This window comes from Scyliorhinus torazame, chromosome 11 (assembly GCF_047496885.1).
Source record: "Scyliorhinus torazame isolate Kashiwa2021f chromosome 11, sScyTor2.1, whole genome shotgun sequence".
Lineage (NCBI taxonomy): Eukaryota > Metazoa > Chordata > Chondrichthyes > Carcharhiniformes > Scyliorhinidae > Scyliorhinus > Scyliorhinus torazame.
In genome coordinates this window covers 217,917,673-217,944,023 of record NC_092717.1, presented here as the reverse complement: position 1 = coordinate 217,944,023, position 26,351 = coordinate 217,917,673, and the positions used below count along the sequence as shown (strand labels likewise).

Below are 26,351 nucleotides of genomic sequence, written 5' to 3'. Positions count from 1 at the left end.
GCTGTAGGGTCCCAGGTTCGATTCCCGGCTTGGGTCACTGTCTGTGCAGAGTCTACACGTTCTCCCCGTGTCTGCCTGGGTTTCTTCCGGGTGCTCCGGTTTCCTCCCACAGTCCACAAATGTGCAGGTTAGGTGGATAGACTGAGCTAAATTGCCCCTGGTGTCCAAAAAAGGTTAGATGGGGTTACGAGGATAGGGTGAAGGTGCAGGCTTAGGTAAGGTGCTCTTTACAAGGGCCGGTGCAGACTCGGCTGAATGGCCTCCTTCTGCAGAGTAAATTATTATTTTATTTTTTATTTTTATTTTTTTAAATTTAGAGTACCCAATTCATTTTTTCCAATTAAGGGACCAATCCACCTACCCTGCACATCTTTGGGTTGTGGGGGCGAAACCCACGCAAACACGGGGAGCATGTGCAAACTCCACACGGACAGTGACCCAGAGCCGGGATTCAAACCTGGGATGCAGTGTAAATTCTATGGAATACTTTTGATTACAATTCATTTCAAAAATCAACATCATCACCAGAGGTTTCCTGAAAATTGTAGAAGTGTGTTCTGATCCTCACACAGTCCATTCATTACTTTAGGCAGCACAACTTTTAAAATTACAACACTCTCAATGAAATTTATTCATTGAAGATTCTTTTTCTCAAATGCAGTAATTGAAACAATGAAAAGTTTTAAAAAGGTACAAATGTTTTTTTTAAATTGTTGCATGATTGGCATGGCAGATGCCATAAAGTGTTATTAATAATAATATTTATTGTCACAGGTAGGCTTACATTAACACTGCAATGAAGTTACTGTGAAAAGCCCCTAGTCACCACATTCTCGGGTACACAGAGGGAGAATTCAGAATGTCCAAATTACCTAAGAGCACGTCTTTTGGGACTTATGGGAGGAAACCGGAGCACCCGGAGGAAACCCATGCAGACACACGGAGAACGTGCAGGCTCTGCACAGATAGTGACCCAAGCTCGAAATTGAACCTGGGACCCTGGCGCTGTGAAGCAACAGTGCTAACCACTGTGCTACCGTGTCACCCACTTATGTGAGGGACAGTTTCACTCATGAGAGTTTGGACATGCACACAGCATGCATTATTAATTTCACCAGCCCACACTCCATGCTGAAGGAAAATCTATCAAGGTGTTCTTTCTGAAGTGTAATTTTTAATGCATCTGACCAATTAAATTACACCTATTTTGTATCTATTTTCCATGGAAATTTTTTTTTAAAACCTGTTTGGGACTGACATTAATCAAACAATCAAGGGAAACAACAGCAAATGAATATAATGACAAATTTCTGTTTGCACAATTCTGTTTCTGGACTTCTGATCATTGATCATATTTTTTCTGATAAAACTCCGCCATCTCCTTACTGAAGCAGAAACGGATCTGATTCCCAATCAAACATTACAAGTGAACAACTGATTACTGTATTGGTGTTGTTACTTGTTTGAATTAAAGATGTTGTAAGGCTTAAGTGATAGCTTTGGTGGTGCAGGTGAAAGTGATTCACTTTTGGCTTCTGTCATCATTACACGAAAAACTAAAGAACAAGGACAGTAACTTCATTGCAGTATTAATGTAAGCCTGCTTGTGACACTAATAAATATTATTATATTATTATTATTTTCATCTCCACTTGATTCCGGAGGTCTGTTCATTGTGTATACTGAATGAGTGGCTAAGGAGGTGGTACATGAATATGAAGCAGCATGGAGGTGGCACGTGGGAGCACGGAGGTGGTACAGAGATGGTAGGGTAAGACATTCCACTGCCAATAATTTTAGCCCTGCAATTTGGGGGCTCTTTCACAAGAGACTTGATCCGGTGGTCACTCAAAAACCTAGCTTATTATGAATATAAGGCAAAACTGGTATTTGAACCTGGTGTTCTGCAATGAGATTCCACTCTCTCACTAGAACTGCATCAATTTTCTGTCTATATTGCCTTTAACCTTGCCACAATGCTATAATTTCTGAATTACTTACAGGGCTCATGTAAATTCCTTGGTGCACGTCACCGAACTGCCCCTCTCCAATGCAGCGCCCCAGTTCAATTCTTTCCCTTTGTATCTCATAATCCCTGGCTGTAAAGAGTGGAGATAATTAATTATTAAATCAACTTTAGGGACAAATTATTTTTTCATGTTTTTAAAGTGAGAAAAAGTTACACACTAAGTGACACACAAGTTGGCACAATTATGTTCATCCAACAGGCAGCAAGCACAATAATCAGGCAACAATTAATAAACAGTTTCATTACCTTCATCTATCCCATAGCTTTCTGCATTGCAATTGGGAGTAGGGGGAAGAAAATCAAAAAGCAGTGTACATTACGGTTTCTGTAGATAAATATGAAACAATGCAATTTATGCAGTATGGTAGTGCAATTAATGTCGAACAATGGATTAACCCATTATTTCTTCTGTGCAGAAAGCTACAAATACTTAAAAATTAACTAACAATTTAGTGTGAAAATGTTTATATATGACAAAGTTCAAACTGCGGTTCTCTCTCCTTACAAACCAGTAGAGTAACAGCACTTTTCACAATCTCTGGTTTCCGAAAAGTAAGTATTTCTGAAATGTTGCAATATAGCAAAAGACAGGAGCACACATCAACATCTCATGTGCACCAATGTGGTAATGGCCAAGTAATCTAAACAGATTAAACTGATGTTGGTTGAAGTATGAATATTGGCCAGGACACTGGGAATACCCCTCAGCTCTTCGAAATTGTACCCTCGGATCTTACACACCCACCTGAGAGAGAGCCGGTTGGGCCTCAGTATCTCATTCCAAAGATGGCACCTCTGACAGCGCAGACAGGGAAAAAAAATGGAATCTGGCATAATATAACGTTAAGTGATTCTTGTTATTTGATATATTTATAAAGACTTCATCAAACTTTGCACTTGTACACTGGCCAAGGGATGTTCAAGGGAAAAACCTTTTTTCAGGAATCAAACAAAATCATAGAAAAGCAGAATAATAACAATCACCTATATTTTATACCGTGTCTTTAATGCAAGGAAACATTCCAAGGCACTTCTCAGGAGCAAAATAAAACAAACTATGACACCAAGTCACGCAAGGAATATTAGATAAGATAACCAAACGCTTGATCGAAAAGGTGGGTTTTAAAGAGTTTCTTAAAGAAGAAAAATTAGATGAGAGGTGAAGTAGTGTAGCAGGAGAATTCCAGACCTTGGGGCATAGGCAAATAAAGACATTGCCACGAATGGTGCTGCAATTATAATTGGAGATGCCAGATTTTATCAATGAAGAGGCTAGAATTAAATGAGCATAGATATCTTTGGATAGTTACAAGGCTGGAGGAATAGAGAGGCGAGAGCATTTAGCGATTTAAAAACACGAAAAAAAGGAAAAGAATTTTAAAATTGAGATGTTGTTTGAATGGGAGCCATCAGTGAACACAGATGTGATAGGTGAATGCGAACAGGGGCAAGTCAGGACACAGGTAATGGAATTTTGGATGGCCTCAAGTTTACACAGGGTAGAATGCGGCAGATCAGCCTGGTGTGCACTGGAACAAAGGCATGAATAAAAGCTTCTGCAGATGATGAGCTGAGCCAAGAACAAACTCAGATGATGACATGTAGGTGGACATAGGCAGTCTTAATGATGGTACAAATATGTGGTCAAAAGCTCATGGTAGGATGAAATGTCGCACCAAAGTTGCGAACAATCTAGTTTAGTGTCAGTTGCCAGGGAAAGGGACGGAGTCAGTAGCTAGGTAATAAATCCAGAGGTTGGACTGAAAACAATGGGTTGGACATTTTAGTACGCTAAAGGTGCTATTAGTCCAAAGATGTGCAGGTTAGGTAGGATTGGCCTTGCTAAATTGCCCCCTGAGTGTCCAAAAGGCTAGGTGGGGTTACTGGATTACAGGAATAGGATGGAGGCATGGGCTTAGGTAGGGTTCTCTTTCCAAGGGCTGGTGCAAACATGATGGGCCGAATGTCCTGCTTCTGTAGGAATTCCATGATTCAGTCTCGGTATCAGCACTTACGTCTCCCAAATGGAGAATCCCGCCCCAAGTTTTCAAAATGTACATCACTAAGTGCTGAGGGAATCAATAGTGCACAGTTATACCACTGACCATTCATTTCAGAGATCTGGGGTCAACAGAATAAAAGGGGGCAACAAATAAAGAGTTATTAACATAACTTTAACAGTAACACAGTGATGCATTTAACCTTCATTGTGGGTTTTTGGATTTTCATTGATTTGTACATGAAACTTCAATTATCTATTTATCAGGAGAGAGAGAGTGAGAGAGCGAGAATTCTGATTGTCAGAAGTGGTTCTCGGCCAACTCAAAAAGAGGTCTTAGTGAGGGAGGTAGTAGAGAGACAATCGTTCCATCTGTGGAGCGTGAGGAGACCTCCTGCATTTCATGGTTACACAAAATGAATATGGGAAACAAAATAATTTCAGTGTAAAATGGCTGCTGTGCTTCTCACATCAGAACAGTGACTGCACTTTAAGAACACTTTTTGGGGAACTTCCGGTGGCGTGGGCAAGCAGGGCGGCCGCAATAACAAGAGCTCCCGCCGGTGGCTGCGATTCGCGGCGATTTCGGGGAAATCCCCGAGTCCTCACGCACTCCCCGACTATCGTCGGCCTTTGGGGCCGCCACGAGCAGCCAGCGGGGCCGGTTTAAAAACCGGCGAAGAACCCCGCGCGGGTGTCGGGCGGCGGGGGCTGAGGCGCCGGGCCCGGCAGGTCAGAGCAGCAGCTACGAGGAGGCCGAGGCGGCAGGCCCGAGCGCCATGTAGGGAGGGTGCTCCACGTCGGATGGCTCCCACCAAAGAAGAAGAAAGAAGGTTGAAGCCTGGTCCCAGGTGAATGTAGAGGAGAAAGAAAGAAGATTTAAGGAAGTTTGGTGAAAGTTTTTTTTTCAAAAAAGAAGAATGTCAGATTGATGAAGGACAGGAGGGTGAAGGGGGAGAGAGGAGAAAGGAAAGAAGATAAAAAACAATAAGCCGCTAAAGGATGCGAAAAGCAGCGTCGAAGAAGGGAGGAAACGCGGGTTTGCCGCCGAAGGAGAAGACGAGCAAAAGCAAAAGTGTTGACAGGATGGCGGAAGCCGCACTACTTACGGTGGAGAAGTTGACCGAGGTGATGGTGGTGGAGCTGGAAAAACGTTTGGTGAGGCACATGGAGGTCCTGAGGAAAGAGATGGCGGTCGTGTTGAGGTCATTGTTGGAGGAGGCAAAGACATTGGCCGAGGTGAGAGAGCAGGGCGAGAAGGTGAAGGAGGTGGAGGAGGCCGTGACACGACACAGCGACCAGGTCACCTCGATGGGGGACGAGCTGCGGAGGGTGGTGGAGGTTAACAGAGGACTCCGAGCAAAACTGGAAGACTTGGAAAACCGCTGAAGGCGGCACAATTTGAGAATTGTGGGCTTGCCCGAAGGGACTGAGGGCCCAAGGCCAACGCAATACTTCGCTAAGAAGTTGGCGGAGCTTATAGGGGAGGGTGAGAGCCCCACCCTGTACGAGCTAGACCGAGCTCATCGGTCATTAAGGCCGAAGCCCAAAGTGAACGAGCCGCCAAGGGCAGTAATTATCTGCTTCCATAAGTTTTGCATGAAGGAGAAAGTATTAAGCTGGGCGAAGCAGGAGCGTGAGGTGCTGTGGGATGGTACTGCGGTTCGGATCTACCAGGACTGGACGGTGGAGTTGGCAAAAAGACAAGCGGCATTTGGGCGAGTGAAGGCGGCTTTGTACAAGAAGGGGGTGCGATTTGGTGTGGTGTTTCCGGCGAAGTTGAGAGTAACATATAACGCCAAAGACTTTTCTTTTGAGACAGCGGAGGCGGCTGAGGCGTTCGTGAGGGCAGAAGGCTTGGGACAGATGTGAAGAGGGACTGTGGACTGTGTTTGAGCGACTGGAAAATGTACAAATGTTACAACTTTCTTTTTACTGATTTGTATTGAAATTTACTTCTCTTTGCATTGTTACAGAGTTCAAGTTAATGGCGTTCTGTGTTGCGATGGTTAAATGTTATGTTAGTGAATTGTAGGGGCTGGATTGTTGGGTTTGTTTTGGTGTTTCTTTCTCTGGGACTGGGCGGAAGGGGGCGAGAGGTCTTGGCGGGGGGAGCCACCCGCGCTAGCTAACTAAAGTCAGTTAGTGGACGGGGGTGAGGTGAGAGGAGGACTGCGGACGTTGGAGCCTGGATAGCAGGCTTCAATGGGCCTACGACGTGAGCAAGAGGGGGTGGAGGGATGGATGTTTTTGTAGGGGGGGTTCTTGGGGGGGGGGGTTCGATGTTAACAATGGACAGGGGCGGGTCAGGCTTATGGGGCAGGGCACAGTGGTATGGCGATGGCGGATAAGAAAGGTGGGGGAGGTGAGAGACCCCCAATAAGGATAATCACGTGGAACGTGAGAGGGCTAGGAGGTCTGGTCAAGAGGTCAAGGGTGCTTGCACATCTTAAAAGTTTGAAAGCCAATGTAGCAATGCTGCAGGAGACTCACTTGAGGGTGATGGACCAGATGAGACTTAAAAAGGGCTGGGTTAGCCAAGTGTTTCGCTCCGGATTTGATGGAAGGGCTCGAGGGGTAGCGGTGCTGGTCAGCAAAAGGGTACGCTTCCAGATGGAGAAGGTGGTGGCAGATCAGGGGGGTAGATATGTGATTGTGACAGGGGCACTGGAGGGGAGATTAGTGGCGCTGTTAAGTGTATACGGTCCCAATTGGAATGATGTGGGATTCGCGAGGAAGGTGTTTGGGGCTATTCCCGACCTGGACACGCATGAGCTGATTGTGGGGGGGGGGACTGGAACTTGGTGCAGGAGCCAAGGTTGGACAGATCACGGCCGCGCTCGCTGGTCCCATCAGGGGGGGCGAAGGCGCTGGCTGGGCTAATGGTGGAAATGGGAGGGGTGGACCCTTGGAGGTTCCTGCACCCAAGGGAACGGGAGTATTCGTTTTTCTCAGCAGTCCATAAGGTATACTCGCGGATCGACTTTTTTGTGGTGGGAAAGGCTTTGATGGCTGGAGTCAAGGGGTCGGAATACTCTGCAATTGCAGTGTCAGATCACGCTCCACATTGGGTGGATATGGTGCTAGAGAAGGGGGCAGCGCAGAGATCGGGGTGGAAACTGGATGTGGGGCTTTTGGGGAACGAAGTATTCTGTGAGAAAATTGAAAAGGTAATTAAGGAATATGTAGGTTTCAATTGTACGGGTGAGATGTCGAAGGCAGTCGTCTGGGAGGCTTTAAAGGCGGTGGTGAGAGGTGAGGTAATTTTGTTTAAGGCCAGGGTGGATAAAGAGGAGAGGTTTGAGCGGCAGAGAGTAATAGATGAGATGTTAGAGGTAGATAGGAGGTATGCAGAAGATGGGAACCCAGCGAAGCTGGAAAAGAGGAAGGAACTACAGGCGAGCTTCGACTAACTGTCCACCAGGAAGGCGGTGTGCCAACTGAGACGAGCAAGGGGTGCAGTTTATGAACATGGAGATAAGTATGTTAGCAGGTCAGCTCCGGAGGGAGGCAGCGGCAAGGGAAATTCTTCAGGTGAAGGATAGGGCAGGGAAGTTGGTGGTGGCCCCAGTGCTGATTAACAAGGTTTTTGAGGAGTTTTATGAGAGGTTGTACAAGTCAGAGCCACTCGGGGGAGACCGTGAGATGCAGGAATTTCTAGCTGGGTTGGCGTACCCGAGGCTAGGGGAGGGGGACAGGGCTACATTAGAAGGAGCAATAGTGGAGCAGGAGATAAAGGATGCGATTGGGAGGATGCAGTCGGGGAAGGTGGCAGGGCCAGATGGGTTTCCGGTGGAATATTATAAAAAATTTAAGGATAGGTTGGCACCCCTGATGGTGGGGATGTTTGAGGAGGCGATAGGGAAGGGGGTGTTGCCGCAAACCTTGGGGCAGGCATCGATTTCCCTGTTACTAAAAAAAGATAAGGAGCCGACGGAGTGTGGGTCGTATCGGCCCATATCACTTCTGAATGTGGACATAAAAGTGTTGGCGAAGGTACTGGTGGGTAGGCTGGAGGAGTGCCTTCCGAAGGTGATAGGGGAGGATCAGACGGGGTTCATGAAAGGGAGGCAGCTGTTTTCGAACATTAGGAGGGTTTTGAACGTTGTTATGGCACCGGCGGAAAGAAAGGAAATAGAGGTAGTTGTGGCATTGGACGCCGAGAAGGCGTTTGATCGGGTAGAATGGGGGTACCTGATGGCAGTGCTGGAGCGGTTTGGGATTGGGCCAAGGTTTGTGAACTGGGTAAAGCTATTATATAAGGAACCGAAGGTGAGTGTCCGCACAAATAATATCAGTTTGAGATACTTTTCTCTCCACCAAGGGCCGAGACAGGGATGTCCTATGTCCCCCCTGCTGTTCGCACTTGCGATTGAGCCGTTGGCCATCGCATTGAGAAGTTTGGGAGCATGGAAAGGAATAGTGCGGGGGCGGGGGATAGAGCATAGGGTGTCCTTATATGCCGACGACTTGCTGCTGTATGTGTCGGAGCCGAGTGCGTCGATAGGAGGAATATTGGAGCTACTGCGGGTATTTGGGTCTTTCTCGGGGTACAAGTTGAACCTGGACAAGAGTGAGTACTTTGTGGTGTCTCGGCCGGGGGTGGGGGAAGGGGGGCTGCCATTCTGTAGAGCAGGGACTCATTTTAGGTATCTGGGGGTGCAGGTTGCCCGGGAGTGGGGGAGGCTTCGCAGGTACAACATCACTAGTTTGGAGAGGAGAGCGAAAGCCGATCTGGCAAGGTGGGATGGCCTTCCTCTGTCACTGGCTGGTTGGGTACAGGCGGTTAAAATGAATGTGTTGCCGCGATTCCTGTTTATGTTTCAATGCCTACCGATTTTCCTGCCAAAGTCTTTTTTCAGGGAGATTGAGGGAAGGATTACCTCATTCATATGGGGAGGGAAGGTGGCCAGAGTGAGAAAGGTGCTGCTACAGAGGGGAAGGCTGGCAGGGGGTTTGGGTCTCCTGAGCCTGTTGTACTACTACTGGGTGGCGAATGTGGAGAAAGTGCGGAGCTGGGTCAGAGGGGTTGATTCTCAGTGGGTCAGAATGGAGGAGAGTTTGTGCAGGGGGTCGGGGCTGAAGGCACTTGCAACAGCGCCGCTCCCAATAGCTCTGGGGAAATATTCAGAGAGTCCGGTAATAATAGCTTCATTGAAAATCTGGAGGCAGTTTCGCCAACACTTCGGGTTGGGTTTAGGGTCAAGGGAAATGCCGATTCGGGGGAACCATAGATTTGAGCCAGGGAGGTGGGATGGAAGTTTTCGGAAATGGGAAGAGAAGGGGATTAAGATGCTAAAAGATTTGTTTCTTCGGGGTCGGTTTGCAGGATTGAGGGAGCTGGAAGCGAAGTATGGGCTAGAGCAGGGAGAAGTGTTTAGGTACATGCAGGTTCGGGATTTTGCCAGGAAGGAGATACACAGCTTCCCAGAGGAACCGGCCTCCACATTGCTGGAGAAGGTGTTGACGACAAGGGGACTGGAGAAGGGGGCAGTGTCAGCGGTGTACGGAGCTATTTTGGAAGAGGATAAGGCACCACTGGAAGGGATCAAAGCAAAGTGGGAGGAAGAGCTGGGGGAGGTTATAGAGGAGGGGGGGGGGGGTCTGGTGTGAGGTGCTCCGGAGAGTGAATGCCTCCACCTCATGTGCGAGGTTGGGGCTGATACAGCTGAAGGTGGTATATAGAGCGCACCTCACGAGGGCGAGGATGAGCCGATTTTTTGAAGGAGTAGAGGGTGTGTGAGCGTTGCGGGGGGGGGGGGGGCAAATATGTTTTGGTCCTGTCCAAGGCTAGGGGAGTACTGGAAGGAGGTGTTTAGGGTAATTTCCAAGGTGGTGCGTGTGAAACTGGACCCAGGAGGCCATATTCGGGGTGTCGGACCAGCCAGGGTTGGAAACGGGAGCGGAGGCAGATATCATAGCCTTCGCCTCGTTGTTTGCCCGAAGGCGGATCCTGCTGGGATGGAGAGCAACCTCTCCACCCAGTGCCCTAGCGTGGCGGGGTGACCTGTTGGAATACATGACCCTTGAGAAGGTTAAGTTCGAATTGAGGGGAAGCTCGGAGGGGTTCTACAAGTCATGGGCACTATTTATTATGCACTTTCAAGAACTGGATAACATCGAACATTAGTTGGGGTGGGGGTGGGGTGGGGGGAGGGGGGCTGTGTAGATTCAGGGTGACTATGGGTAATCCCTGATTCCGTTTTGTCATTTGTTTATGTAAACATGCGGGCTGATGTTTGGGGGTTGGTGGGCGGATGGGATCGTTGTTATTATGGAGATTGACATATCTTGCTGATTATTGTTTATTGTTGATGGGTGTAAATGTGGGAGAAAATGTGAAAAAGGAGAATAAAAATATTTTTAAAAAAAGAACACTTTTTGGTAGTAAAGCACTATGAGACATGCTGGCATCATGAAGGGATGATATAATTGCAAGTCTTTCAAATTTAAAAAAATGTTTCCTTCCTTTCTTCATCAAGCACCAATACCTGACCCTCCCTGCTGCTAACTTAATCTTTAAATATTTCTACCTGGATATTTTTATTCTCACTTGGCAACTCCTACAACTGCTCACCATGATCCGAGTGCTTTCGTACCTTCTCACGTACCATGCCTACTCCAATTATTGCAATATTCAACAACCCCCTGACATTTGGGCATGATTTAACCACCGCCTTTGCACCCGGCATGGATCTGGGCGCGCTGGTTAAATAGCGGGAAAAGACAAAATCAAGATTTCCCCCAAAGGATCTTCCAATTTGTGAAGGTCTGCTATACCCTCCACAACCTGGCACAGCAGCGGCGTGACATTCTGGAGGAGGAAGAGGGACATGCAATCTCATCTGAGGCGGCGGACCGGGGGGGGGGGGGAAGAAGGACAAGCCTGGGGAGGACCCACAGGAAGTGGCAGAGGATGGCAGACAAGCGGCGGCGAGGGTCTGCCATGCCCGGAGTACTAAGGAGGCCCTCATCCTCACTCAATTCTCATAGGAGAAGGCTTTGTCCGTCAGCTCACCTACCCCCCCCCCCCACCTTTCCTGCCATTCCCCTCCTTCTCTCTCTCTCCCCCCCCCCCCCCCCCCCCCCCACCCCCACCCCCCACCAGACTACCCTGTTTCACCCTCCAAGGGTCCGTGTATCATCACCCCAGAGTGCTAGGCCTGTGTCGGCACTGTCAGTGGGCCAATATACAAGGCAGAAGAATGATGATCACTCGACGTGAGGTAAGCTGGGTTGCTCCTCAGTTTATGCCAAAGTCTGACTCCTGTCTTCTGATAGAGCGCTCATACCCATCCTCTGAGTGGCGTCCGCTTCGGGGCGTTTGATCTTGGACACTACACTCGAGGGGTGGGGGGAGCAGAGGGCAACAGGGGGTGAGAGTGCAGGCAGGCCCTGTGAAGATTGACGTGACAGAGGCTTCATCTGTGTCAGGTGTTACATGTTTTAATAATGAACTATTGACATTTCCATTCTCCCTTGCTACAGATATTACCCCAGCCCGTGCCCTATCAGTGATCCTCAATCTTCTTGATCCTCTGTGGTCTAGTGCTATGTCTAGGTGTGTCCCTGGGATGCACATCAGAAGTGGAGGCAGCCTGCTGCTTTTTGCACCTTGTGGCTTTTGATACCCTTGGTGGACATCCTCTGAAGGACCTGGAGCTGGAGGGCCCTGGCTGACTTAACAATGTCACTGGCCTCACCGTGCCACACTGTTCTGCCTGCTGCACATTGACATGCGCAAGTGTCAGGAGGGGGGATTCAGAAGAACTGAAGACCGCCATTATCTCCTTGGTGGCAGGCCCCCTGTTGGCCTCCAGCACTTCCTCCTCCCTGTCGATACCCATAGGGCCCTAGGGATCTCCATGGGATGGAGGGGCAGCGTGATCACAGAGGCTTCTGTACCTTCTGGCTCTGCCAGTCATGGCGCCTCCCAGTTGTCTGCACCATGGCGTTGATGCCCTCAGCGATGCTCCTCAATGACTGGGACATGCTCTGCAGTGCCTCAGCAATGTCCACCTGGGTGTCGGACATGTCCCTCAGTGACTGGGATATGATGTCGTAGCCCTCAGCCATGGTCGTCAGACTGAGCCATATTTTAGACATCACCACTCAAGATGCTGAGCTTGTGCTCCAGGCATTCCACTGTGGCCGCCAGTGTTGGCCTTGGTGCGATGGATTGTCAGCATCATCTCCTGCGCCCGTAGCCTTTAGGACTCCTCCAATTTATAGAATCATAGAATTTAGAGTGCAGAAGGAGCCCATTTGGCCCATCGAGTCTGCACCGGCCCTTGGAAAGAGCACCCGACTTAAGCCCACACCTCCACCCTATTCCTGTAACTGAGTAATCCCACCTAACGTTTTGGACACGAAGGAGCAATTTAGCATGGCCAATCCACCTAACCTGGACATATTTGGAGGAAACTAGATCACCCGGAGGAAATCCACACTGGCACGGGGAGAAAGTGCAAACTCCACACAGACAGTCACCCGAGGCCAGAATTGAACCCAGGAGCCTGGAGCTGTGAGGCAGCAGTGCTAAACACTCGCTGGAATGTCGCTGACGTGCCCTCCTGAATCTCACGTCCGTGTCCAGAGTTCGGCATCTGACTGGGACTCAGCTGAGTCCTGGGATCCAGCAGATCTCCAAGTTGGGATTTTGAGGGGCGGCAGGCGGAACTGATGCCAGGAGAGAGGTGATAACTTATCCTTGCAGCTTGGTGGAGGTCGTTGGTCTTCTGACAATGGATGCTTGTCCCCTGGTCACGTTGCCCGCACTGACAACCGCCGCCACAGCCTCCAAGGTGGTACTGCTGACCCTGCTGCTGTTCCTCCGACCCCATTGGGGGAACAGGATGTCCCGTCTCTCATTCACAGCATCGACAAGCCTGTACTGGTCAGCATCCCCAAAGCAAGGAGTAGGTCTGCTTGTGGCCATGCTTGTGTGTTCACTGGGAGTGAGTGGTGAGGCAGAGTTTAAAAGTAGCTCCCCCTATTAGGCCTTCGTGCCAGAAGCAATATTCATGACAAGGAGGAATGTTCATGACCAGTTTACAAATGCTAGAATCAGCTTCCCAATACCAGAGACTTAGATAACCCACCAAACCCCCACTTGAATGATATTCAGATTCTATAGCCTACAATTTATTTATCTGCAACAATTTTCACAGCATTTCCCCCTGGTTATTGCATATACAATGAGTTAAAATTAACAATACAGGGTAGTTAAATTAGTTTAATAGCAATCATGGATTTATTTTCCATAAAAGTATATATATTTGAGCCTGAAAGTATCAATGGCACTCTTACTCTGTCATGAAATAGTTTAACTTAATCAGAGAAACATAGAAAATAGGTGTAGGCCAGTCGAGCCTGCTCCACCATTCAATACGAATATGGCTGATCCTCCAACTCAACACCACACTCCTGTGCTCTCCCCATACCCCTTGACACCTTTCGAGTCTAGAAATCTATTTCCTTCTTAAATATATTCAATGATTTGGTCTCCACAACCTTCTGTGATAGAGATTTCCACAGGTTCACCATCCTCTGAGTGAAGAAATTCCTCCTCATAGTCATAGATGTTTACAGCATAGAAACAGGCTCATCGGCCCAGCATGTTCATGCCACCCAGTTTCTATCACTAAGCTAGTCCCACCTGCCTGCATTTGGCCCATATCCCCACGTAACTGTCTTAACTGCTTTTTAAAGTACAAAATTGTACCCGCCTTTACCTCTGGCAGCTCGTTCCAGATGCTCACCACCCTCTGTGCGAAGAAATTTCACCTCTGGTTTCTCCTCTCACCTTAAACCTATACCCTCTAGTTCTAGACTTCTCTACCTTTGGGAAAAGATGTTGACTATCTACTTTATCTATGCTCCTCATTATTTTATAGACCGCTATAAGATCACCCCCAAGCCTCCTATGCTCCAGGGAAAAAAGTCCCAGCCTATCCATCCTCTTCTTATAACTCAGACCATCAAGTCTTGGTAGCATCCTCGTAAATCTCTTCTGCATTCTTTCTAGTTTAACAATATCCTTCCTATAATAGGATGACCAGAACTGAACACAGTATTCCATGTGTGGTCTTCCCAATGTCTTGTACAACTTCAACAAGACGTCCCAACTCCTGTATTCAATATTCTGACCAATAAAACCTAGCATGCTGAATGCCTTCTTCACCACCCTGTCCACCTGCGACTCCACCTTCAAGGAGCTATGAACCTGTACTCCTAGATCTCTTTGTTCTGTAACTCTCCATTAACTGAATAGGTCGTGCCCTGATTTGATCTACCAAAACGCATCCCCTCACATTTATCCAAATTAAACTCCGTCTGCCATTCATCGGCCCACTGACCCAATTGGTCAAGATCCTGTTGCATTCTTATATAACCTTCTTCACTATCCACTATGTCACCAACTATCCTCATCCCAATTCTTTGTACATCAACAATTCCCAATCTATCACTATTTGAATAATACTCTGCCACTCTCTTTCACTGTCCGAAGTGGATAACTTCAGATTTATGCACATCATACTGCATCTGCCATGTACTTATCCATTTACTCAACTTGCCTAAATCACCTTCAGTCTCTTAACATCCTCCTTACCACTCACATTCTCACCAAGTTTTCTGTCTTCAGCAAACTTGGAAATATTACTTTTGGCTCCTTCATCCATTTATTCCTACTCAGTTTCCTATCAACTAACCAATTCTCAATCATTTGATCTAAATCAGCTGTTCATATATAATCTATGCTATAAAACTACATAATTGCCACTTTACTTCACACCACAGGCAGTTAGCATATATGTAAAGAAAAACGTATAATTTTGTTCACCTCTTCATATGAACTCATTGGAGTGCACTGATCCTAGGATCAGGTGGCCTGGGGCTTCATTCATCCACTGATACTTGCATCTACTTGGCTGCTACTAAGCATGTGCATGGTCTTGGCCTAGAACACCACTACCCCTGTCTACTATCATGAATTAGAAGCTGGAAGAACAGTGGCATACAGGTAATGTCACAGGACTAATAAGCTACGGGCCCTCGCTAATATTCTAGAGTTGTGGTTGCCAACTGTTGTGCTGCAGCATACTGGTGTGCCACAAGAAGTGTGCTGTAGGGCAGACTCTGAGCCTCAACTTTATTTTTTCTCTCTCTGTCAATTCCCGAAGGCTCAACTTCTGCTCCAATGGCACTCTCACAGCTATAGCTATTAACCGATTAACACAAGTGATGTGTTGGGTGCTTTGGATCCGTGGAACACATACAGGTTACCAACACTTAAAATAGAACACTATTTTATTAAGCTAGAAACTGTTGAACATACTTTCACTGTGGTTAACACGATGTTAGATTAAACTAAAGACCTATGCCTATCCTAACCAGTCTATGCACTCAGCACATGGTGAAGATCTGTGCTGTAAGCTGTAAGCTCTGTCCTTTGGAGAGGCTGCATCACGAATGAGTGGGAAAACTGATGCCCTCTGTCTTTATAGTGAGTGTGCTCTAACTGGTGATTGGCTGCGGTGTTGTGTGTGTTGATTGGTATTGCTGTGTGTCCATCAGTGTGTGTGTCTGCACCACGATATACTGGTGTATATCATGACAACAAGCAACAACTCTTAACCAGGTGGAGTGGAATGGAGGGAAAGACAACAGAGTTGAATGTCGTATTACTCCAGGGATACAGACTGCAAGGTCTGTTTTGGTGATTTGGGAAAGGGACCCTGCCAAAGGAGAGCTGGAACAAGCTTTCAGCTACCCCTTTGAGGAATGTGTGGGTAGTGCGGAACCCTCTAGGCTTCGCCTTTGTGGAGTTTGAAGACCCTAGAGATGCAGAGGATGTTGTGCGTGGGATGGATGGCAAGATTGAGAGAGGAGGTGGTGCAGGCAGCGTTTGTGACAGCAATGGCTGCTGGCATTTGAGGCTTTAAAAAAAAAAAAAACATTTTCTGTTGAGGGGCAAATTTTAAAAAAAATACTGGAAATAAGCAGCAACCAAGAATACTAAGAGGCGCTAGTGATTCGGGTATGATATTTTGAGAAATTCTGGACTTATCTGGAATAGTTATTGGGTTTCTTTTTACCTCCACTGCTTTTTTTCAGCATTGTGGATTACACACATTTCACACCTTTTAAAACATTTACTTGAAATCTTCCTGAGTCAATCAAGAATACCAATTCTACCTGCTAAAGCAGGAGCTACAAACCTCATGGAACGAGTTTATCATCTTAAAGATGCTAGAATTAGTTTTAAAAAATCATTAAGAGGGCTAAAAGCACTTAAGGTGCCCAATCTATTATCATGTTTTGTGCCAGTTCATTTTGGATGTGATTCACCCAAGTTTTTATTGGCACATACAAAATACCAACTGATAACACAGAGCAGCGAGGTTTGCACAATCACATTTACAGAACAGACCCAGAGCTAGAATGAGCTCATGATGTCCCCTGAATCCCTTAGCTGCATTTTTGGAGCCGTCACTTTAAAAATCTTTCAGGAGAGTTTGACTGAATAATCAAATCCCAATTTTATTGACATTTAAGCCAACAGCATTTCAGCTTTATCACTCTGAAAATGATGAATAGAATGGAGCACTCCAGCATTTTAACAGTAGGAAGAAAATGCACTTTATTTTTGTGCCGAAAGCAAAATCCTGCAGAAGCTGGACATCATAAAAACAGAAAATGCTGGAAGTACTTAGCAAGCCAGACAGCAGATGTGGAGATGGAGAAACAATTAATGTTTCAGGTTGATAGCAATTCATCAGAACACAATGAAATGCCATCGAACTGAAATGATAATTCTATTTGGAAAAAAAAAGAAGAAAATTGCTTATTGTCACAAGTAGGCTTCAAATGAAGTTACTGTGAAAAGCCCCTAGTCGCCACATTCCGGCGCCTGTTCAGGGAGGCTGGTTTCTCTCTACCCTTGCTGTCATTTCCAACATATTTGTTTTTATTTTTGTTCCAGTTTTTCAATGTTCAATTAAGTTTGTTTAAGGGCATGGGGATTGGTTGTATGATTGTGCCCAGTTGAGTTGAGACAGAAAAGATGCATACTCACTGTTCGTCGCATGCAGCCTAGACTGAAACATGTTGCTGATTGACAGTGCACTCAGCAGAGGGGCAAGGTTTGTGTGTGGCTAGCACCTAGGAAGGTCTTGTTCCCGTTTGAGTTCTAGATCAAGGGAGGGTTGTTACACCAGATTCCAAAACCACAGCCGTGATCTCTGATCACTGCCCGTTCTCCTTCGTATTCTAAGAAGAGAAGCTGGTCCCTCACTCCCATGAGCTGCAAGTCCAGATCTCCGATTCGGAAAAATCCTTCAAGATCAGGGTCTTGATCAAGGTTTTTTTCCCCATTAAACAGGAAAGTCATTCCCCTTTAAAAGTTCTCAAAAGCGCAGTGGTTAGCACTGCTGCATCACGGTGCTGAGGACCCGGGTTTGAGCCAGGCCCCAGGTCACTGTCGTGCGGATTTTGCTCATTCGCCCAGTGGCTGCGTGGGTCTCACCTTCACAACCCAAAGATGTGCAGGGTAGGTGGATTGGCCATGCAAAATTGCCCTTTAATTGGAAATTTCTTTTAAAAAGTTCTCAGAAGAGCCCATGTCCTTGAGAAGGTGACTGAAATGGAAAGACTTTGCAAATAGCAGAGCAACGGGGCTCTTGTTATCTGACCACCTTTTAACTAACCCTAGGGGGGCGATTCTCCGAGCATCGCGCCGGGCTGGAGAATCGCCGCAACCGCGCCACAACGCCGGCGCGCGATTCTCCGTGGTGCGGAGAATCGGCACCATTTGCGCCGGCGCTGTTCACCCCTGGTCGCTGCCAGCGGGAACTCTGCGAGAACAGTCGGGGGACGGCCTGTCGAGGAGGGGCTCCTTCACCGGGGGGGGGGGGGGGGGCCTCCGATGGGGTCTGGCCCACGATCGGGGCTCACCGATCGGCGGGCCGGCCTCTCCCCCCCCCCCCCCCCCCCAGGCCTACTTTCCGGCGCAGCCGGCCCCTGAACACCGACGCCATGTTGGTCAGGGCCGGCGCGCTAAAGAAGTCCCCCGCGCATGCGCAAGTTTCCGCAGCCCAACTGCGCATGCGCTGGTTGGCGCAGCGCCCACTTGGCGTGGGGGCCAGAATCGGTCGTACCCGGGCCCGGTTCGCGCCGTTGTGAAACGCGACGGCGTTCACACTTAGGCTCCATATTGGAGAATCGCCCCCTAGATGTTTTAGTGCCTTTTTACATGCATGCATTGCACAGAGATGTGTTATTGTTGTGTCTGTACCACAAGTAAATGTTATTAATTGATTGTGAAACAAACTGTACAGCTTGTTCTATGGAGTTCCTCATTACCTGGCAGGGTTCAGTAAAAATGCTTCGCATTTCTTGTTATTACATTTTACACGCTAATCTAAGTACAGAGATCCTGTTTCAGTGAATTTGTTGCACGCAAAGTCAAGGGGGGGGGGGGGGGCGATTGTCCGTGCCCCAAGCTGGGCCGGAGAATCGGAGCAACCGCGGCACGACGCCCCGGCGCCGGTGCGCGATTCTCCGAGGTGCGGAGTATCGCCGCCATTTGTGCCAACGCGTTTGGCGCGGCGCCGGCCACGGGCCGCTGGAATCGGCAGGGCTGCCAATTCTCCGGCCCGGATGGGCCAAACGGTCGCTCCGACATGACTGAGTTCCGCCGGCGCCGTTCGCCCCTGGTCGCTGCCGGCGGGAACGCTTGGGGGGGGAGGGGGGGGCCCGGCCCCCGGAAATCACACCGCGCCCCTGCCAGCCCCACAGAGAGCACACCGCGCCCCTGCCAGCCCCACAGAGGCCCCAGAATGGGTTCTGGGAATGGGTGCCGACGCCGGAGTAAAACACTCTGGTTTTTACTCTGGCGTCGGCACTTCGACTCCCGTTGGGAGAATCCCGCCCAAGATAATTATACGAACACAAATTTCTAAATGCTACACCCATGTCGCATGAACAAATTAAAAAAAATCTAATGGACTCCCTCTAAATATGTGAGGTAAAAGTTTCCCTCTGCAAAGAAATAAAGTCCAGCCGTCACCTGAATGCGGGTTCAGATATTTAAAACTCTCTAAAAATCACTGTTCTTTCCTCAGTAAGGCTGGAGGCCATTCTGGTGAAGCTGGAAAGTAAGCTTAAAACTCAGGCTGAAATGAGACAAAGAGAATTAAATAGGCCTGAGGCTGTTCCTTGAGGGACGCCCCAGGTTAATAAAAGTTAAAGTGACTCTCCAGAGAAAATTCTATTGTCTGGGAGTACTGATTGAATGCTACTGTCAGAAAATCATCACTAACACTACACCGGTGCCTTCAATCACTCAGCATCCTGGGAGGGCAGCCTGCTGTAACGACTTCAACATCGGAAGCAAGGACTCTCATATTTATTTTACAACTTAATCCCTATTATTTTACCCCTCCCCCTGTGTTTCTCTGTCTTCAGTGTGTGGGGGTAGAGGGTGGGATGGTCAAAAGGTAGTAGGTTAGCTGGCCATTATTGAGTTGTGATTACAGCATGTTTCAACTTTTATTTCTGATATCAATAAACAGTTGTTGTGTTCAATTTACAAACCTGATGGCTATAATTTATTTGGCAGTCAAGGGCCAAAGATACTGTAAATGGTCTATAAATTATTGCTTAATGCACTTGTATTGGTACTCCGGGGTCTGTGGGTTGGAATCGACCACACACTAGCCCAGGATGCCGTAACAGTATTAATGGAGACAGTGGACCAAAAAAAGTGGGTGTGCCATGGAATTGTTTGTCTTATTGAAGTGTGCTATATTATTGAAAAGGTTGGAAATCACTGCCCTGGTTCGCAACCCACCACAGCAGTTGGTGGAATTTAAATTCAATTAATTAATTAATCTGGAATTGAAAGCTAATCTCATTAGTGGTGACCACAAAACTATCACCTGCTGTAAAAACGCATCTGGTTGACTGATGTCCTCAGGGAAGAAAATCTGCTATCCTTATCTTATTAGGACTATATGCAACTCCAGATTCACTCTTAACTACCCTCTGAAATGGCCTAGCACATCACCCAGTTGTACCAAACCACTACAGAAAAGTTGAACCAGTAATTAAAGATGGCAGCTCACTTAAAGAGAATTAGGGATGGGCAACAGGGGGGCCGACAACCCATGAAAGGTTAAAAACACAACTTCAGAATAAATTTGGTACAAAAACAGGACTGGCAAAATGAACACCAGAATTTTTACTTTTATTAAATTTTGAGTGGCCTTTGACTGGGCTAATACATTTCAATTCCTGAGGATTCAATATTATGAGATAAGGAGACAACTGCATGAAGATGCAGGTAATTTTTATTTCTATCCAGGAACAGGTTCACAGGAGGTCAAATAACCAGAAATGAAAATTAAACACTTGTTAAAAAGCTGAAATAAAACACAGACAATCAGAGGTGGTCAGTCAGTATGAGAGCATGAATAAATAACAACCAATACTCCCATTTGAAACTTCAACCTAATTTTATCAATCAGGCACTGACTGATTTACTCGACATTTTCAGCTTTTCTGTTTCATTTATTGTCAATTGATTTATTGATTCACAGCAATGCTCGAGACAGAAGTAAACATATAATAATGGTATGTTTCAAATCTTGCTCCTCCCAATCTCTATAATCTCTTCCAGCCCTACAATCCTTTGAGATATCTGCACCCCCCCCCCCCCCCCCCCCCCCCACCCCAATTCTGGCCTCTGAATATCCTGGATTTTAATGACTTCACCACTGGCATCTATGCCTTCAGCTGCCAAGGACTTGAGTGCTGAAAATCCTCTGCTGCCCACCGCCACCCCCTCTTGCTCCCTCAACTTCTCCACCTCTCCTTCCTCCTTTTAGCCGCTCCTTTAAACCTCTTTGACCAAGCTTTTTGTCCTTATGTGGTTCTGTGCCAAAATTTGTGTGATAACGTCCTTAAGACACCGTACAACATTAAATGTCCTGTAGAAATATGCATTTTTCTTGTATACTGGTTAATACGAGGGATTAGCCTTTTCTTCCAGCAGAAATCAAACATTGGAATTTTCAAATGGAACATGTGGCAACACTGATCTATCTCAGAAATACTAGTAATTAAAAGTGTAAATAATATATAACTGAGAAAACAATAGATTTTAAACTGTCCCACGATGATGCATTTCTTTTTCACTTACATCACTCATGTAGAATGGTCAGTCAAGTTTAACATTAGATGCTACTGCAATTTATAATCGCAAAATACTAGTATACATCGTGGAGCATGTTATGTGAAACAGTACCTGTGAAAATTCAGTTAACAGTTGTAGTCAAATCTATTGTCACGTTTCATATTATCTATTCAATTAGTCTGGTCATAAACAACTTGTAAGTATTCATTATCCATTCATCATGACGACCACTGAGCACTGTGAAATTTGGATGATTCACTGAAGAAATTCATCCAACTCTCCGTTCTCCCATGATCAACGCTGTACTACTTAATACGGCAGTGCTAGTCACATAACGCTCTTTCATATTTTAAAGAGCTGTGTGTCCAAAGAAAAAATATGAAACAGAATAAAGGGACCAACTAGCAGGCACTTTGTTTAACTTTAGGTTTGAAAAGAAACAAATGTTAACAATTTATCAAATGTCACTGAATTAAGTGTTAACAAAACTAACCAGCTGTGAGTAACTTCACTCAACCACAAGTTTCAAAAAGTGCTCAGTACAAGAAACAAACTGATGCCTGAAGATTTAGCTTTTGACCAAGTGACTGTAAAATTGAATGACATGTTCTATAAAGTAGCATTCTAAGTATTCCTAAACAATGTCAAAAACTATATACAATCAAGCTGATTTTCCGCTGTAAATCCAGCTAGCACTTGGATATGAACTAACAACTCCGAATGCCTCAGATCAGACACACTTTTACAAACCTGATGCTTACGTAAATATTTACAGTTCAACAGATGTTTAAATATGAGCCATATATAACCAGTGCACAAGACCAAATGTACTTACTGGAGGGCATGGTATATGTGTCCTCTTCATCTATGATCTCTGCATAGTCATCGGTTTCTGCAAGTGAAGAACCACGCATTTTAGCTGAGTTTGTTCAAGACACAAACCGTTTCTAATTAAACTTAGACACGCAGCATCAGGAAGGCATTAGAAGATGAACGTCCCCTTTCCTTTAAGACAGGGCTGAAGCCCACGCTTTTGAAAAAAAAAACACTCTTGGGTTTCACTCAACCGCTATTACAGAAAGTGACGTCTGTGGAGAGCCAGAATGCAAAGCTATTTCTGCAGAATAAGATGACATCATTCAATCATAAGTACTGCCTTTCCTCTAGAAAAAGGAAGAACAGCAAGTAGGGGGATGACCCCTGATGGGATGGAAAAAGCATCAATAAATTTTAAAACAAAATAGGAAAGCACTGAGCTGTGTTTGAAACAGACTAAAGTTTAATTAAGGAAACTCAACATATAAGGCCGGTATGCCACGGCAAGCTCAAAAATTGCAAAACCCTTTCTGTTGGCCCCCTATGCTTTACAGAAAATGTCAGAGCTCTATCTAGCCAAGGTTATTATCGAGCAGTGCAGCACAAGGGAAAACAAGGTGGTCTTTGCCCAGAATTAAGTTCTGATGACTTCCCACACATTAACATTTCTGGCACTTTGCCTTGTAACTATGGTTAAAATGTATTTCATTTGGAACATTCATGCTAGTTAAATGTAACGTAACGTAAGAAAAATATTTGCCTAGATTTCCTCAGAATACATATTTTTGAATACACATTCTGCAGTGCTTCAAGATTGAGGTAAATACATTTACTTCCCAGAAAATCGAAGTACAAAATCTGTCACTGATGTGCAATAACAACTTGCACTTGCATTGCTATTTCAATGGGATAAAATGTCACAGTACACTTCTGTTAAAACTCATCATAGAATTTACAGTGCAGAAGGAGGCCATTCGGCCCATCAAGTCTGCACCGGCTCTTGGAAAGAGCACCCTACCCAAGATCAACACCTCCATCCAATCCCCATAACCCAGTAACCCCCCCCTCCCCCCCCAACACAAAGGGCAATTTTGGACACTAAGGGCAATTTATCATGGCCAATCCACCTAACCTGCACATCTTTGGACTGTGGGAGGAAACCGGAGCACCCGGAGGAAACCCACGCACACACGGGGAGGATGTGCAGACTCCGCACAGTGACCCAAGCCGGAATCGAACCTGGGACCCTGGAGCTGTGAAGCAATTGTGCTAACCACTATGCTATCGTGCTGCCATCAGAGTGACTAAAATGGAAAGTTTGGGGTAGTAAACAGAAATTAGATGAGAGATAGATTTTGAAGGAGGAGCAGCAAAGCAAAAATAAGGTGTTTCAAGGAGATGATTTTGAAATATGCAGTTGAAATGGATCTGCAGTAGAAAGTGAAGAGGGAACAAAAGCGACCCAGAAGAATGAACGGCATGTACAGGAAGAAAATCTGAATGAGGTGAAATGATAGGAAGTGCTGAAGCCATGTAAAGCATCTGTGGGCAAGTGCAAGGAATTTGAAATCCATCAAGTGAAAAGGAGCCAAATGAAGGTGAGTCAGCACAGGGGCAATGCAGGCTGGCATGTGAGTGGCAGAATTTTTAACATAGGGCAATTTCCTGAAGGGTACAGCTTGAATGTCTGTTAGGGTACTGGAGTAACTGAGTCAGCAAATAACAAAGTTTCAGGGTACAGGGAATGAAGTAGGGTCAGGAGCAGTAATTTTGCAAACTTGGAATTGGTGACACCCAGGATGGAGGGTTTAAAGTTCACCAAAGGGTCAAAGGTTGCGCACCACTGTGTTCTGGCCAGGCTGCTGTCAGAAAGATGGAGGAAGTCAGTTACTATCATATGTAGTTTTCGATGGAAGATGAGTAGAGTGACGTTGGTCTTGCCAATACTGTAATGACCAAAGTTATTTCTGGCCCAGAATTGAATACTGGCTTGCAGTCAGATAGGACATTGGTAATTGAGGACTTTACAGTGGTGTCACAGAGGTTTGAAAAAAAATTTGGATGTGGGCAAGGTCAGCATTTGTTGCCCATCCCTAATTGTCCTGGAGGTAATGGTGAGCTGCCTTCTTGAACATTGAAGTCCATCTGGTTCAGCATATATGTCACAAATGACACCATAATAATCAATGGTGTTGCCAAAAACATGTTAAAAGGAAAAGAAAAATTGAAGCCTGGGGACATATCTGATGAAATCGTCCAGGGCATGGAGGCGTTCGGGGATGACACAGTGGTTAGCACTGCTCTCTCACAGCACCAGAGACCCGGGTTCGATTCCGACTTCGGGTGACTGTGTGGAGTCTGCACATTCTTCCCGTGTCTGTGTGGGTTTCCTCCGGGTGCTCCGATTTTCTCACAGTCCAAAGATGTGCAGGTTAGGTAGATTGGCCATGCTAAATTGCCCTTAGGTGGCCTTATGAGGATAGGGTGGGGGATTGGGCCTACTGCTCTTTCAGAGGGTCGGTGCAAACCCTATGGGCTGAATGGCCTCCTTCTGCACTGTAGGAATTCTATGATTCTATGAAGCAGGATGGAACCAAGATATACATTCCACATTGGGTGGATGGTGGAGACTGCATTTAACAGTCCAGAGAGGTCAAGGACAATATGCAATTTCAACGATGGCAACCATGGTGTTCTGAGCAGAAACCAAATTGGAGGGAGTTAGGAATCACAAATGGAGTGTTAGGAGAGGCAAATACTGAATGGTGACAGAACATTCAAGTGGTTTCAAGAGAACAAGGTGGTTGGCAGTAAGGTGTTTTGTGGAGAGCAGGGTAACAGCACTGTTGTGGGGAGGGTACACAGTCTTAAGGGGGAAAGAGGCAGGTGCCATTGAGATAAGCTTCGTGACAGACTGGCGAAAAGAGAGAAAAAAGCCCTAATCTAATTATGAGGTTGAGGCAAAGGCATGGATGAATATAGAATGGTGGTTGGGATGAGGGAAGAATGAGGCGAAACGAAATGATATTAAACTTAGAAGCTGTGGGAAATAAAGTAACTAACTCTGATAATTCTGGGTGATTTTGAAAAAATACTTTCCTTTATTCTCCTTACATAAATAACTCACAGGGCAGAATTCTACCACCCCCCCATTGGCGGGTTTGCATGGTGGGCTGTAAAACTCCACAGTTAGCCCTCCCACTGTCCCAGGCCTGTCTGCAATTTTACAGGGGGCATGAGAGACCTCAGGCTGTCCACCCTTGCTGCAATTGAGACTTTTAAAAAGCCTCTTCCTGCTCTGCTTCAAGGTTTGAGGCTGGGGAGAGGAGCTCTTGCGTGTGGGACAGGTAGGAAACCCAGCAGGTCACCCTGCTTAGGCTTTAGTTGGACAAACTGGTTGGGGAGTGTGCGTCTCAAGGGCCTCCTTTCTGTAGTGAATAAACGCTGCACTACCCCTCACCCCACCATGGGTGCTCTCTCCCCACCCTACTCCCAGGACATAGTTGCTGTGGCAGCTGCTGGGACTGCAGAGCTGATGGCCAATCAGATTAGCCCACAGCTCTCTGAGGCGGGACCTCTACCTGAGTGAGGGAAAAGTCTCACCTCGTGCTAATTAACTGTCATTGTAGTTTTAAACGGACTGGTCGCTGTGATGCATGGGGATGCATTACCCGCCAACCCTTAGGGTGGCGGAGCAGGAAATCCCGGCATCTGAAAAATCCTGCCCAAAGAAATATTGTGCCCGAACAAAGTCCAAATACTCTTGTGCTTGACAGTCTATTTTAAAATACTGTAAATTTATAATGTACAAATTCAGAAATTTGGACCAGACGACAAGCAAAATGATTGAAAAGGTTCCAGTAATTTGTGCAGTTAATGCTCCTTTGTGAGCATCATTGATACACATAAAGGCAGTGTTAAGCTTGCATGTGAAGTGAGTAAAATATTTTTAAAAGGATGCATAATTCCATCTGTTCAGCCGTTTGTCCTAGCTACAGTAATCTTAAAAATGTTTCCACAGGGAGGACTTCCGGTTGCAGCAATGCGGAGCTAAGTCGCACATTCGGCGGCTCCTGCAAAAACTGACTTTTGGGCTCTTTTCAGGGCCCCCAACGGCACTTTTTCGACGTTTCCCGGTGTGGGAAGGAGATGACAACAATTCCCCGATAGTATATGGCTTTTACCAGGAGCGGACCAGGCAGCGTGGATGCAGTGGGCGCAGGAGCAACAGGAGGGTATCCAGCGCTGCTTCAGAGAGATTAAAGCGGACCTGCGAGAGCCGATGAAGGCTTCTATTGATAAGCTGCTGG

General features: G+C 46.5%; 1 protein-coding gene across 8 annotated transcripts in view; it reads right to left on the bottom strand.

The window, feature by feature from the left end:
* LOC140385791 (focal adhesion kinase 1) overlaps positions 1-26,351 on the bottom strand; it is a 904,772-nt gene that overhangs the window by 229,512 nt on the left and 648,909 nt on the right. For 6 of the 8 annotated variants that reach the window (XM_072468319.1, XM_072468317.1, XM_072468318.1 and 3 more), the window contains 3 exons: positions 22,061-22,117; positions 2,276-2,296; positions 2,002-2,099 (listed from right to left, as the gene is read on the bottom strand). In XM_072468319.1, the coding sequence (XP_072324420.1) occupies positions 2,002-2,099; positions 2,276-2,296; positions 22,061-22,117 (176 nt within the window). The remainder of the gene's footprint in view (positions 1-2,001; positions 2,100-2,275; positions 2,297-22,060; positions 22,118-26,351) is intronic. The other 2 variants (XM_072468315.1, XM_072468316.1) reach the window with 1 other exon arrangement.